The following is a 15092-nucleotide window of genomic DNA, read 5'->3' on the forward strand; positions in this document are numbered from 1 at the left end:
TACTTACCCTGTGAGCAAAGGCTGAGGGTATTCCAGTTTCCCCCTTAGTAAAGTGTGGCACTGAAAACAGCACTGAAATGTGTCATTTGGGTTTGTTACAGAATAACAAACTTTTTAAATTTGTTATACTAGAGGTTAAGAGGTGAACAGATAACTAAAGTCATTGAATTTGAGTGACAAAATGTCTGGCAGCTTCACACAAAATTTGGTCTGTACTATTAGTAGCTACACACTTTTATATGGATCTTTTTAGGTCAGTAGCCAAATTTGAGGGTTTAGGTTTTATAATAACCATAAATTCAGTAACTCCATAAATTCACAGGGTATGCTGTTAAACATTTAACAGCAAAGGAAAGAATGTAAATAAAGTAAGAGACTGAAAAGCAAATACAAGAAAAGCCTAACTTCATGACATCATGCATTTATTAGATAGAAAACACTGGTTTCTAACAAGGCTTAATTGATACAGTCAGTAATGAAATACAGGCACTGAAAGATTTGAACATCCAAAAGATCAAAAAGAGTGTTTCTTTTCAGTCTGTTTTTTTCAAAGTTGAAAGAATATAGCATAAAACAGCGTTAATAAAATTGGTTTCAAAGGCAGGATCTTCCACGTTGGAGCTGTACGTGGCATGAAGCAAATCTGCTGAACTTCAGGAATACAAATTGATAATGCAGCATGCAGTTGATGCACTCAGGGCTCCTGTTCTGCAGGCAAAATGAGTGTGCCAGTGCCAGTCCCTTTTATGTGCCTGGCTGAACCTTGAACCAGCCAGCAGTGCCACCTCAGCTCCTCGGCTCATGGGCGTGCGTCCACCAGGGCATGGGTCGGGCTCCTCCAGCGAGTTGGCATTCTGCAGAAATGTCCCTCATCCTGAAGGGACTTCATTCCTAGCAGTGCCCCCTTGGGCTAGTTTAAAGCTATGAGCTGGGAGGATAAGAGTTGTGGTGACTTGGTTTATATGTACACTTTATTATATTAAAAATAAGCAAATAATTTAACACAGAATTCAGATATATTACCAAGCGCTTCTTGGAAGCTAAGGCACACTGCTGTTTAATTATTCTGAGAAAATCTGGCTGCATTCCTGTCCAGTCTTCTGAGCAAGAACTTGTAGCTAAAATGTAAGATATTTCTATTTCACCAGCAAAATGCTGGTCACTTTAGTGGGAACTTTGAGATCAACAAGGAGCTGGTTTAAGCTTCTCTCCCCCCAGAAGTCTTGTAATATGAGCCAGGCACCTGGCAGAAATAATGCAAGAGTAAGGACAGACAAGATAAAAGGATAACAAAATTGATGAAAAAATTATAAAGTTTTAAATTTTTTTTTCAATGTTTCTGCTTTCCTTAAATCTGTTCTTTATAAATACACAGAGAACAGGATTTTGTAATTTGTTTGAAATCTTTTAACAGAAACGCTTAGCTTTCTCTTGAAAAGGTCCATGGAGAGTACTTTTGGCCAGCTTCAGCTATTGCCCACTGACCTTTTGAGCACTGAGATCCTTATTAAACCTTTATTAAGGAAATCATCTCAGGCACTGCCTACAGTAATCTAGCTAAGTTTTCAACATATAAGTTATTTTCTCCCTTATTTATTGCTAATTGATTGGGGGTTTTAATTCTTATTTGAATGAAAAACTAACAAACCCTTTATAGACTCTTTTTGATTGAAAAAAAAATCAACACCAGTAAAACCCCAGTAATTCAGTTAACACTTTTTCACTGTATTAATGCAAATCTTGATTAGCAGTTGCATAGTTCTGAGTGTCAGAGGGATCAAGTACACATAATGTTAAAAAATATCCCTACTGCTGCCAGTATTTGACTTTGTAACAATGCTGGGAAAAAATATTATTGAATTTATAATAATATTAAGTAATCTACGTTCTACATAATTAAGGATGTAGCATGTCCCAATAAGCTGTACAGAAGGAAGAAGATGGATTTATCAGATGTGAGTGTTACTTAGACATTTATTTCCATTGTGCAAGGAGAAGTTTTACATAATGACATTTTATTTATGAGAATAAATTGCGCATGAATGCTTTTTGATTGCAGACAGAACATAAACAGTCATGACTCTGTGAAATTTGCTGAAATGGGAATGGCAATTGGAGAACACGAGCTTCATTGAAATTGAACTTACGTGGCTTGACTCGGAGGTGGTACATTCCCTAGGTTTTCCAGATCTTCCACAAAAGAAATAGTCAGTTTGGGGTTTTTTGTGGAGGTGGAATTGTCAGTCCTACCTTTGTTGTTATTTTTACTGAGAGAGTGAATAATTCAACTTCCAACTTTTTAATCTATTTTTTTTCTCTCCACCCACTCAGTGTTACCATAGCATATACCTGTTGATTTGGTTCATTTTTTGAGCTCCAGTTGGAATGCAGATGGGTGACCTAGCAGAATTCACATAGGTATGGGGGTAGTAGGTTAAGTCATGATTTTTACTGGGCATTGTTATCCTCTCTTTCCTTATGGCAACCTGTATCAGAGGTTTCAGGAGTAGCAGTACAACCACAATATGTTTCATGTAATCAGCTGGACAGTGTGGACTTACACTAACAAAAGCATCCAAACCAAATATCTCCCACCCTGAGCTCCTGAGGGAGCAGCACAGCATGCCAGGAGCAGCATCCACTCCCTGAGAACCTGTGCTGTGCCTTAGGGTATTATAAGCAATGTTTTCTTGTGTAAGCTATGCAGTGAGGAACACTGGTTTAGACTTAGAGATAAGTATTTGCAAAGACTGTATCTCTTAGAGAAACTGGAAGACTGTGACACTGCATTGGACTGTGGAGCTGCACTGTTTTGTAACTTTTAACCCAACTCTTCTGATATCCTTTGTAGTAGGTAACTGACTTGAAAAGGCAAAATTGAATTTGAAACAGGGAGAAAGAAAAGATAAGAAAGAAAGCAAGAAACAAGCACAGGCTTTTGAGTGGGAAGATACAGTATTTTTCTGAAAAATCTCCTATATAGGTTAGAAAAGGATTCCTGGGCCATGCCAGGGTGTTAACAAGGCAGGTGAACCAAACTCATGTTGACTTCCACAGCTTCCACATACTTACTGACAGTATTTTCAATAACAGCAGGTATTATATTCTCTTTTTCTCTCTCATGCTATACTCCTTTGAACGATACAAATATTTTGATTGCAGCTGAATCAGGAAGTATGCTCTCATTTTTCTTTCCAGCCTGTCATTGGGGTAGTGACACAATGTTGTCTGTTGTTCTGAAACCTTGAGAAGTTTTTATTACTCTCTTTAACTCAGTTAGCAAATTATAAACTTCAGAAAAATTAATCTCTGGGTCTGATAATATGCTTTTTCATCTTGGCACATTGCAATCCAAAATGTATTCCTTCCTCCATCCCTAGAGAATGTTAAGTGGCACCATTAAAAATCATTCTGAAATGCAACAGCTTTCACAAGGCAGAATAAGAGCATCTGCACCATTAGCATAAGCAGTCTGTGATGAGAAGGCACTACAATTGATTATTAAAGTGACCTGCTTAAATTCATATTAGTCTTTCCTTTTTTTCCTTCTTTCTCTTTTTTTCCTTTTCTTTCTTTCTTTCTTTCTTTCTTTCTTTCTTTCTTTCTTTCTTTCTTTCTTTCTTTTTTTCTTTCTTTCTTTCTTTTTCTTTCTCTTTCTTTCTTTCTTTCTTTCTTTTTTCTTTCTTTCTTTCTTTTCTTTCTTTTTTCTTTCTTTCTTTCTTTCTTTCTTTCTTTCTTTCTTTCTTTCTTTCTTTCTTTCTTTCTTTTTTCTTTCTTTCTTTTCTTTCTTCTTTCTTTCTTTCTTTCTTTCTTTCTTTCTTTCTTTCTTTCTTTCTTTCTTTCTTTCTTTCTTTTTCTTTCTTTCTTTCTTTCTTTCTTTCTTTCTTTCTTTCTTTCTTTCTTTCTTTCTTTCTTTCTTTCTTTCTTTCTTTCTTTCTTTCTTTTTCTTGACTTTCATTACCACTGGCCATTTAACTATTAGAAATGCAGTTTCTTCTGAATTAAAAGCTCACCCAGATGGTTACTGAGCAAAGGTTGCTTTGGATGGCTGGTGTGGCTAGATGCTGCTTCTTTTGTAAGGAATAAAGCATGCATTGTGAAAACTGGAGGATACAAACATACCATACAGATTATCTAGCTCCTTTTCATCCACTCATACTGTCAGAATTGCCAACCACTGCAGAAGCTATTACTAATTTTTAAATGGTGATTTTATAAATATTCCTGAATGGGCCCTGCACTGGATGTTAGGAGGATGTTAGATATCTTAAGTTTTTTTTTTAAATGTAGATTTTAAATTTTTTTCCTTCTATACAGAGAAAGCCTTCAGGAGTCAATAGACATGGAGGCCATGAGAGATAGAAGTATTGAGCTCATGAAGATGTCTGTCATATTATAGCACCATATCCGTGAACTAGTGCTTGCAAAAATTGTACACAAATGAGCATGCTGATGGTAAAAAATGAATATGAGCTGTAAGATATAGCTCTTTTCCCTATTCACATCCTGGTGGCCATCAGCAGTCTCCCTCATTAGTGTTTTACAACAATTCCCTTTTACAAATATTTACTGTTCACTTTCATCCCTAATGATCATCCCTGGGCACAGTGAAATCAAAAGGAGAAACCATAGTGCCCTCACCCCTAATCTGGCAAATGCTTAGCTTCCTGTTTTATGAAGCACTAAAGTATTTCTGTCCTGTAATCTTTCATTTCAATAGTGAAAAATGGAATAGATGACACTATTTAATATAATGAAAAATAATCGTGGTGCTCCTGAAAGCTAATGTAGCAGAAGATTCTTCTTATAGAACCTCTGTAGTAAACTACACTCCACTAACCTTATGTGCCATACTCGACAGGCAGGGGCCTGGGGTTTGTGCTCTAGCAATTCTGTTTTACTGGTCAACACAGAATTTTAATTAAACATAGCTTATAGGCTGAATCTTAAATGGAATAATAAAATTAGAGCATAACCTTACATGGAGTTTATTATGGTACACAAAGGTAATATTGTTTTTCTTTCTTCTGAACATGTGGCTGTCTTATGATGTTAGATAATCAGTGTTTCAATCCATGCATTTAAAAGTGGTTTCTCCTTAGGATGTCCAATTCATTAAATTTTAACAGACTTTTACACTAGTAAATGGAATTTTTCTTTTTCCTTCTCAGTAGTTGTGCCAGTTCATAAATACAATTAAGTATTACTTTAGGAAAAAATAGGCCAATAGGTTAATAGTGAGTCCTCAATTATTTCAGATTTTCACAAAAATTTAAAATAAAATATGTCATCTGCATTCATATACTTTAAGTGTATATACCTATATAAAAATACCTACTTTTAAATTTGGACAGAATATCTACTTTCTTATTTACTTATTTCATAATTGGAAAAAAAAATGCCTCTACTAATGCAGTTTGGGAGCGGAACCTATGCACGCCTGTGTGTGTATGTATATGGGGATGTGTGTTTGTTTGTGTGTATTTTTATGTACAGGTTTTACTGGTACCCATCTGACTTTTTCTCTAAGGAGATATAATTTTAGATGGACAGATATGAAAGCAATATTAAGTTAAATAGGGGAAGAAAACTTTGCAAGGTTACATAAAAACAAAATGTACTAATGGTACTTAAGCTAATACTTTATATTCATTCTGTGTCATATTGTTTAGTAAGAGCATCATTTTTCATAGCAGATTTTTGCCTTGTTTATCATGCATGAGTTGGCAATGAAACACTGTAGGGGCAGTACAGGATTTGTGCATCAGCTGATTTCTTTTGTGAACATTTATGGATACATTGCACAGTCTTGTTCCAAGATAGACAGGACTTTGTAAGAGCCAGTGTAGGGTGACTCACCTCATTTTACTCAAGTTCTGTGAAGGTCTGGAAAGAGCATCACCAGGGCTTTCTAATGCTTAGAGCCTTGACACACCAGTGACATGTCCCTGAAACAAAGCAGGTCAGCAGCCTCCTGGGCTGCCTTGCAGAGCATCACCAGCAAATCAATGAAATGATCCTGCCCCTCTAGTCAGCACAGGTGAGACACAGCTGGAGTATTGGATCCAGGGCTCCCAGTACAGAAGAGACATGGACATAGAGGAGCGAGTCCAGTGAATGGCCGCTAAGGTGATGAAGGGACTGGAGCATCCCTCCTATGAAGAAAGGCTTAGAGACCTGGGAGTGTTTGGCCTGAAGAAGTGAAGGTTCAAGGGAGATTTTATCAATCTAAATAAATACGTGAAGGGAGGTGCAAGGACAGAACCAGGCTCCTTGCAGGGGTGTGGCAACAGGACAGGAGGCAAAAGGCACAGAGTTACCCAGAAAGGCTGTGGAGTCTCCATCCTTGGAGATATTCAAGCACTGATTGAAGGTGGTCCTGAGCCATCTGATCTGCATGACTCTGCTTTGAGCAGAGGGCTTGGGCTAGACAACATCCAAAGCTTCCTATCAACATCAACCATTCTGTAATTCTGTGACCTGCTTATGCTGCATTTATTCCTCTGAAGTGACAATAACAAAATAGCCCTGACAAAAGCAGTTCAGAATGTGGACTTAGGAAGGTTTCCAAGCTAACAATATTTTAAGAATAATAGGAAAAATTGAATACCAACATTAAGCCTTCTGCTAAAAATGTGGCATTTCTCCTCTGCCTCTCTCTGGCAGAGGGTTGTATCCTTCAATGCAGGGTTGGAATACGCTGAGCAGAAGCATCCCCTGGGGGCAATGTGACATGAAGACCACAGTAGTCTAAACAGGTTCACTCAAGAAAGGATCAGCTATTACAGATGCATTTAAAGGAGAAGTAACAATCAGAGATTAACATTGCCATTTAACCCTTTAGCCTCCCTTTTGCCACTCAGGCTTTACTTTCCTACTTGCTTCTTTGAGCATGTCAATAATTGTCTATTCATATTGTCAGTGAAAAAAAAAACCTCAAGTCATCCAGGAGTGCTTCTTTATGTCCAGTTTAATGGCTGTTCAATATGATCTACATCAGTTCTCTTCTGTCTAGTTCAATACTTATTGTCTCCAAAAGGTACTTTAAAATAGCACAACCAAGTTTAAAAACAACAAAAAAAAAATCTGAGATAAGGAATTCCAGAATCAAATTTTCTTATAGAATCTCATTACCACTCCCCATACATCATGTTCATACTCTTTAGCTGCACAGAAATCAACAGCTGTGCATGATGGGAATGCCCATCCTTTTGTGAATCTCTCCCATCAAAGTCGCCACATCTGGCACTGAGATTTTTTACTCTGTTCATGTCAGCCGAGATACTTGTTGCCTCTGTCTGGTGCCTTTTAAACACAAGATGAAATTCTGTTGGCTGTATAATAATTTTTTAAGCATTCAGTGTGAGTGATAAATAAAATAAGTATGGATGTACATGAATATATATGTGGCAGTTTGGTTATAAATGAAGGCAGATTGATTTTCAAGATTATTGAATTAATATTTATAACATTTTGATTGTTAAGACCAGAATGTTTTAGGGATCTCTGTTCTGCAAAATGTAGTTAGCTTTATGTCCAGAGGATGCTACAGTATCTTATTTTGGTTTGTACTTTCATGTACTGCTCTGCACTCCAATGTTCCCGATATATAACTAAACTTTGGAACAGGATGCCTTTGGAGACTCTGGAATTGCCATCACAGTAAGACGAATGGTGCAAACATTTCAGTATACTTACTGTACTTGTATGGCAGGAGAAAAACTCTTTTTGTTCCTTCTACACCAACTTTTCCAGGATTCCTAAGAAAAAAAGCTCAAAAAGCAAAATAACTTTTTTGTGTGTACCTATTTGTGAAAATAGAATGCCCTCACTTCCTCTGGCAGGGATGTCACACAAGATGTGCTACAGTTGTTGGCTGGTACAACTGTTGGAACAATAAAGTTCAACCAAAATGTGTTGCTTTAGAGACTGAGAGCTGGTTTTGCATGCAAATTTCCAAGTTACTGCTACTTTTGGCTGCCATGGGGTGTGTTCAAGATTTGGCATTTGCTTTGGTCACTGTATCTAATTTCACTATTATTTCCCTCAACACCCAACAAAGATCCACAATTTTTTAATTAGAAATCTAGCATTCTGTAATGCATTTACTGAGAGAGATAACTCTTTGTTTTTCAGAGCTTCCATATGGCTGGGAGAAAATTGATGATCCCATTTATGGCACTTATTATGTTGAGTAAGTTCCCAAGTTCAATATTAAGTTGCTATTAATATGTCATAACCTAATACTAGCACCTTCTGCATTGCTCAGCCTGGCAAGGAATGGGTACAATTACTTGACATGTTAAACTAGGGGTATACCAGGAATTCTCAGTCATGAATGCAGCTAATGTATCCTGATACATTCAAAGTGTCCCAATCAGTGACTCAGGCATTCAGTCACTCTCTTTATGCAGGGTCTGGTTTCACGGTACCATTCCAGCTGATACTTGTACAAAGAACATAGTCATTAAATAGATGTTGCATTTTCTATGTAAGTTTTGAATATCCTGCAAGATATAAATCTTGTTAATCAATGAATAGAGCAAAGCATACTCATTTTAGCTCAGTTAAGATCCTTTTCTGGAGAGTCCTCAGTTGCTGCAAATCAGGTGTTTATACTGTTTGTACCAGAAATCAAGTTATTTATGGGCTGCATATAAAATTTTAGGGATGTTGTGTTTTATCTTGCATTTAAAAATGCAGCTGAAAAGAATATAAATTCTATTTTCAAAGCACAATCCTTGCTTTCATTTTCTTCAGATTATATTTTAGTCATGAAACAAGAAAAAAAAAAAAAAAAAGGAGACCTTATTCCTCTGTGCAAAGGCCAACAAAATGCTTTTGTTTGAAGTAATGGTAGAACCTGGTCACTTTGTACATAAAATAAATAAATCTGAGAGATGAGTTCCTCTGCTTTTTAATTTAGCACAGTGAATGAGACATGCAAAGTGAATCTAGATTCAGATTGTGGTACTTGTTTAGGAGGAGTCAGTTCTCACTCTGCTCTCTACAGACCGTATGCAGGAGAGAAGAGAGAAAACCACTCCTGTCACTGTGCAGACAGCGCTTGAAAGGTTGAGAAACAACTATCCATTAGTGCCTTTTATTAAACAAGAGAGATCTTTAGAGAATATGGCCCCAGACATAAAATGTCAGTTTCAAATCCTGACACTCAAGCAGTATATTCATCTAGTTGTTTCATAGAAAACAGAAAATTTCCTTTGTGTGTATTATTACTTTGGTCTCTTGAATCCATACCGACACACTGACTGCAGGATTGCCCTGGACAGCCATTGGGGATGCAGCTTTTCCAGACTTCAGGATATGCTGCTGTTAGCATGCCAGGGTTCAGGCGTGCAGGGAGATCAAAAAATCATCTGATTTCTGGAGGTCTAGAAGACATAAGATGCCCCTTTCTTACCTGCTGCCACAGCAGCAGCTTGTGGATGCCCATGCATGTTCTTCAGCCTTCTACAAAGGAGAAGAACTGAAAGTGGTGTAGTGGTGTTTGGTCACTGCTCTGCTGACTCCTTCTGTCCCAATTTCCAAATACCAGAGCACCTGCTCTTCTTCCTTGTCACCAGCTTGCTTCCTGCCCTCAGGTGAAAGAGCCAGCAGCCCCATCTACTTTGCTGCTCAGCTCAAGTCACCTTAGTCAGTCCAGATTCAAGCAAAAAGATAAGTTTTGAAGTCCCTGCTAATACCATTAAATTACTCCCCCTTGTGATGCCTGAGTTTTTTTATGATGTCCCCAGGTAGACAGAGGCTGCAGTTCTCATATCATTTTGTACTTAACCCCCCCACAAAGATTTCTGCACATGCAATTGTGCAGCTGCTGGGTGTAAGTGAGGCTTCTGTCCCACTGTTTTTTAGTGTATTTTGGGGTGTAACAGGTGCTGTGGAATTTCTGTGCATTAATCTCTTACTGAGACTCCACTTGGTTGTTAGTGCAGCCCAAGGCATTCTGGCACCAGCAAAGCTCACACTCCACTGCAGAGTCAGAAAAGGAACAAGTATTTACCTGCATTTCATGTCCAACCACAGGTAAACAGACACAAGGCACCAGGCCCAGATGTTATTGTGCAATTACATATTTTGAGGCTGTTAGTGTGAAATTTATTAATCCTACCACAGATAAGATTCGTGGATAGATACATCAAACCTACTGCAGTCTCAGAGGTTTTTAGAAGTGGAATGGATGCTCATGGTATGGCATTGAAACTGAAGCCCTGCTAAATTCACATGGAATTTTATAGCCAGTAAAATGCAGCTGTAGTTTAATTTGCTGTCTGAGCTCAATAAGTTTGAAACAAAGATTGCTTTCCATTTTTGCCTGCTAAAATACATAACAGTCACAGCTTTTTTATTACCAGTATTCAACAGATGAGTTCATTTTTAACTAGATCTAATCAGATTACAATAAACTCTCTTAATTATGTCATAAAAGTAGGTAAATTATGAAAAGCAAGATTACAAACTTCCACACATTCAGGTCCAGTCTAAGTTTACATGCAGACCTACAAAATCCTCATGAAAGAAGGGCTTGTGCTCTGCTCACTGAGATATTTTTATGCCATGGGAAGTTTGTAAGGATGAGCAATGAGGCAGACAGGCTCCATTTCACCTTACAAGGAGCAGCCATGTTCAGCTCAAATATTCTGAGACCAGAGAAAAAGCTAAAAAAGAAAACAAACCAAAACAAAGAAACTTAAACCTCTCGCTAGTCGAGTTGATAAAGACTAATCACAATGTATTTGAAAATTCTGTTAAAAAAAAAAGGTCTCCAGTATAACTACCTCTCTTAATCATGCATTAATGTAGGTGTGAGATATTATTATAATTTTCATTTGCTTTGTTATGCAGGTCCAGACTATATTTGTAATGTGTAGATGTTTGACATAAATGAGAAGTGTTTGCTAATATGTTTGTTAACTTTCATGCAATCTGCTCTTAATCTGTAAACTAAGAACTAACAGCACTGAGCTGTGCAGGGCTATGGAGAGAAAATAGTCATTAGAGTGCTCTGGGTCTTTCGGGATTCTAATTGCCAAAAAATTGTTTCCCTCTTTAGGGATGATTAAGTACAACACAGAGCTCAATTTCCAGGCATGGGCTCTTTAATAGAACAGCTAAATTAGCCATACAGGCATTTACTCTGGAAAAATGTACCTCCTTGACTTACAACTTCTGACAACAATCTGTTACTACTCAAACAGAAAAAGTTATCTCAGGTCTTTTTGTCATTATAAAGTGTTATCAACTGAAAAATGTGAATAGAAACAGTAGATAGGCACTAACATGTTATGCATTAGAATATCCATTTTATAGGCATCCTGATCCCCAGAATTACTCTGTTGGGTAATAGGCAACAATTTCAAAAGCTATAGGAAAAACTGAAAAAAAAACCCACCCCATATATTAAAGTAGCTAAGAAAAGCAGAGAGATTAAACTCCTTCTACTGGTGCACATGCTCTGACCTGCTACCATTGTGTCAGAGCTCAGTACCTTGACCATCGTCTACAAATTAGGCACTACTGCCCACACGTCTCCTAAGGATGTGCTTCAGTTGTCTTAAGTGCATCAAACCTGAAACTTATCATAAAAACAACTTAGCCTGGCCCCACTGACTGATGAGAGGGCAGAACTGTCTGTGTCTTACAGGCTGGCTGGTGGTGATGGTACCTCCTCATCACACAGAGACAGTAGTTTGACTTCACAGGTAAATGCAGCCCAAAAGCACATCCTGTCTCCGAGGGTTTGTCCCCACTTAAGACACAGTGAGCTAACAGAGGCCAGCAGCACCAGCCACTCCTTCTGTGCACAGCCACAACGACACTAGAAGAAAGTTGTTGGATTAGGCTTTGGATTAGTCTTTTAGATTTAATATATATCGTATAAAATAAAGGAAGAAAATTTTAGTTAGAATTGTTCACTGAATTAGAGCCTATGGGAAATGAGCAATACATTTTGGTTACCATCCAAAATCTGTTTTAACCACAAAAGCACTTATTTGTAACCATCTCTAAAACTCTCATTTGGCTTGTTTTATGAAGGCCTAGTCTAGTAATATATATTTTGTATGCTGTTGAAGTAGCTAGCTGAAAAGCTAGAATGTCCTTTAAAGAGAATTACTTAGCTTAATAACTTCTTTCTCAAGTAAACTCATCAGGAGCACATTTTCTGATTAAGCCATGAAGCTGTATAGCACTTAAAATTGAATAAAAGAGATATGTTTCATGTATCATCAGTCTAGGAACATAGTATAGTATTAATGACTGATAAAAATGCCTGATTACCAGTATAATTTTCTTTTCTTTGACTCATCTTGGACACAATATTTAATGCAGTTTTTTTTAATTAGTTGGAAATTTCACATTGTGCTTTTGAGACTGCACACTACCATAAAACAGTCAAAAGATGGATATAAGTTGGAGCTTAGAATTATTAAAGTTGCACCAACAACATGAGGTGCTTCAAGTACCTCTTATAGTCTTCCTATCTGATCTGATAGGACAAAATGTCATTTTCAAGATACTTGTTATCAAAGACATTTCTGTGTAAATGGACCAAACCACAACTTAAACTCTGCCTAGAAACTGTAGGTAGGCAGTAGAAAACAGATTCTAGCTGGGATATCAGTACCACAGTAATTAATCTTTCTTGAGCCATAAGCACATCTGATATTAGCTAAAATCCCAACTTCTTTTATATCACAGAACTACATATAAGTTGAAGCTTAGGCCTGCAAGGGCCCTCCTGCAGCTCTGAGATGTGCCCTGCAATTATAACATGGCACTAAGCATAGTGAAAGGTCCTGAATGAAGAGCTGGAGTGTAATCTTGGATATCCATTACATCTGCATGATATGGCAAAAAGAGCCATGAGAAACCTAAGCTCTTGTGGAGGGCAGCTGGAGAACAGGGCAGGATACTTAAGAGCTCCTAAAGTAAGAGATGATCCCTCTGTTGAAGCAATTAACCCACTGTCTAGCAACCCTGGTTTTGACCTTATGACATGCTAACATAAAACAAGCTAGATATTGTACTCCATATCTCCTACTGGAAGCTGTTTTCTAACTTCAGGCTTCTCCTGTGAGAAGCCTACAGAACTGAAGTCTGAAATCCCGGCATCTTTAATACATTCTAGTATTTACTTCCAAATATATTCATAGAAGCAATTATATATCAGAATTAATTCTGCTTGAATAAAAAGCTAAAACTCCTTTGATCTTCTGTAACAGAAGATTCTATTTCACTGGTCTTCCTGTAAAACATTTCATATAGATTCATTTCATTTGATCATGGGTGCTCAGAACTTCATGTAGTATTTCAGTTTCATCACTGTCTTGTTTAAAGGCAAAAGCAGTGTTTCCTGTACAATATGGAAATACATCATATGATAAGCACATCACATAATTACTTTTTTCATGCTTATGTTAGTAGTTCATTATTACCTTATTTAATGCACGTAAGTCTTGCTTTCTCCATTTTTAACTTGTAAAGCTTTTCTCCCTTTCATCATAAGTTTCTAGGTTTTCAGTAGAATAAGATGCTGAAGACCCTGACAATTGCTAGAAATAACAGAAAGCAAAAGTCTAGGAAAGGAATGTCTACAATCTTAAACAGCCTGTCTGAAGAAGGAAAGAAATGAGAGGAACTTTCTCTGTCTGCAACATAGACCAAAATTTACTGAAAACTATTAATCAAAATTTTAGAGTATGAGAGTAAGTTAGCAGCCACTCGAATGAGTTATAGTCATGTGAACAAAGTATCACCTTCAGGATTTATCACATTTACTTCATCTCATTAAATATTCTTTTACATGACTGAAAGTCTTTTCATTTCATTAACACTAGCCACTAAATCCTATTTTGCAAGTGTATTGCACTCCCACAGGACTTGCTGAGTTTCCTCTACCTCCCTTCCTAATGACAATTACACTTAATTTGTTTGAAGCAGTGGTAGGATCAGAATCCCAAAGGACCTGAAAGGTGCTTAATGTGGCATAAAAGGTCATTTCAGTGTAAAAAAAAAAAAGAAACCATTTTAGGATCTTGGAGTTTGGAAAGTTCCCAGGTCACCTGTCCAAGTGCTTAAAGCCCATGATTGGGATTGGATTTTGAGAAGACCTCAGAGGATAGTAGCCCAGTGAGAACAAATAAGGAGTGACATAAGCCTTCCCTTCTGTACATAGGTATTTGTTTCCCCAGAACAGTGTTAGAAGCACAAGCCCCTTCTCTTTGTTGTGATTCTATTGTGATCATCTTGCGGATTTGTTTCGTGCAGCCTACTACATTTTTTGCCTCCTTCAGAAAACACGCAAAACATATCCCAGGACAAGATTGTAAGATTGCTCAGTGACTGATAAGATGTGTGCTTTAAAGAATTAAAATCAAGGACATGGTGACAGTATGTACTAAACATCATAGTTCTAAACACAATGCAGAAAAATAGTGGTGTAATGATAGAGATGTACTTAATGAGCTGTAGTAGGAAATGTAAAACATCAAGAAAAAATGTGTATACTAACTTTTCTTGTGTTTCATGTATGATCTATGTAGTTCTAATCTACCATCTAACTTAGTTTCTGCATCTGATTTTTCTGTACAGCTGAGCAGATACATACCACAGTATTAAAAAGGAATAATCTTCAATTTATCACCTATGTTAGAGTTATTTCTAAATTACCATCATAAAAGCACTCCCTGTTCTAGGCTTTTCTTTTTCTGTAAGTGATTGAATAATTTTGCTTACAACCAATTAATAATAATGCACAAAACTGGTTGAGATCCTTTGAATCACACACAGAACAGTTGTCATGCTGAAGACATGAAAAACTGTTGCTGTAGTATGTTTCAGCAGTGCTGCTGTTGAATTTGCAGTCCCATGGATCAAAAGCATTTGTCTGCAGCAGAGTGTATTGAAGTGATAGGATGATGCTCACTGCATCTGGTTGTATATAGGGCACTGGTTGTATATTCTCATCCCCACTGAAATTCTGTGAAATGTAAGGGACACACTCAGGCCCGTTGGGGGTCCATGATGGTTTCGCTCTCTAACCACACATGCATTAGCCACATACAGCACCCTAC

At 37.3% G+C, this 15092-nt stretch overlaps 1 protein-coding gene and 1 long non-coding RNA gene across 11 annotated transcripts in view; one reads left to right on the forward strand and one right to left on the reverse strand.

Moving 5' to 3' along the window:
* The window catches only part of MAGI2 (membrane associated guanylate kinase, WW and PDZ domain containing 2), a 725755-nt gene that overhangs the window by 558326 nt on the left and 152337 nt on the right, over window positions 1–15092 (forward strand). For all 10 annotated transcript variants that reach the window (XM_069035710.1, XM_069035728.1, XM_069035720.1 and 7 more), the window contains one exon: window positions 8137–8194. In XM_069035710.1, the coding sequence (XP_068891811.1) occupies window positions 8137–8194 (58 nt within the window). The remainder of the gene's footprint in view (window positions 1–8136; window positions 8195–15092) is intronic.
* The window catches only part of LOC138121875 (uncharacterized), a 37475-nt gene continuing 22808 nt past the window's right edge, over window positions 426–15092 (reverse strand). Inside the window, exons 4-5 of the long non-coding RNA XR_011156288.1 lie at window positions 7699–7773; window positions 426–928 (exon numbers count right to left, since the gene is read on the reverse strand). This is a non-coding gene — a long non-coding RNA (uncharacterized lncRNA). The remainder of the gene's footprint in view (window positions 929–7698; window positions 7774–15092) is intronic.

This window comes from Aphelocoma coerulescens, chromosome 1A, assembly GCF_041296385.1.
Source record: "Aphelocoma coerulescens isolate FSJ_1873_10779 chromosome 1A, UR_Acoe_1.0, whole genome shotgun sequence".
NCBI lineage: Eukaryota > Metazoa > Chordata > Aves > Passeriformes > Corvidae > Aphelocoma > Aphelocoma coerulescens.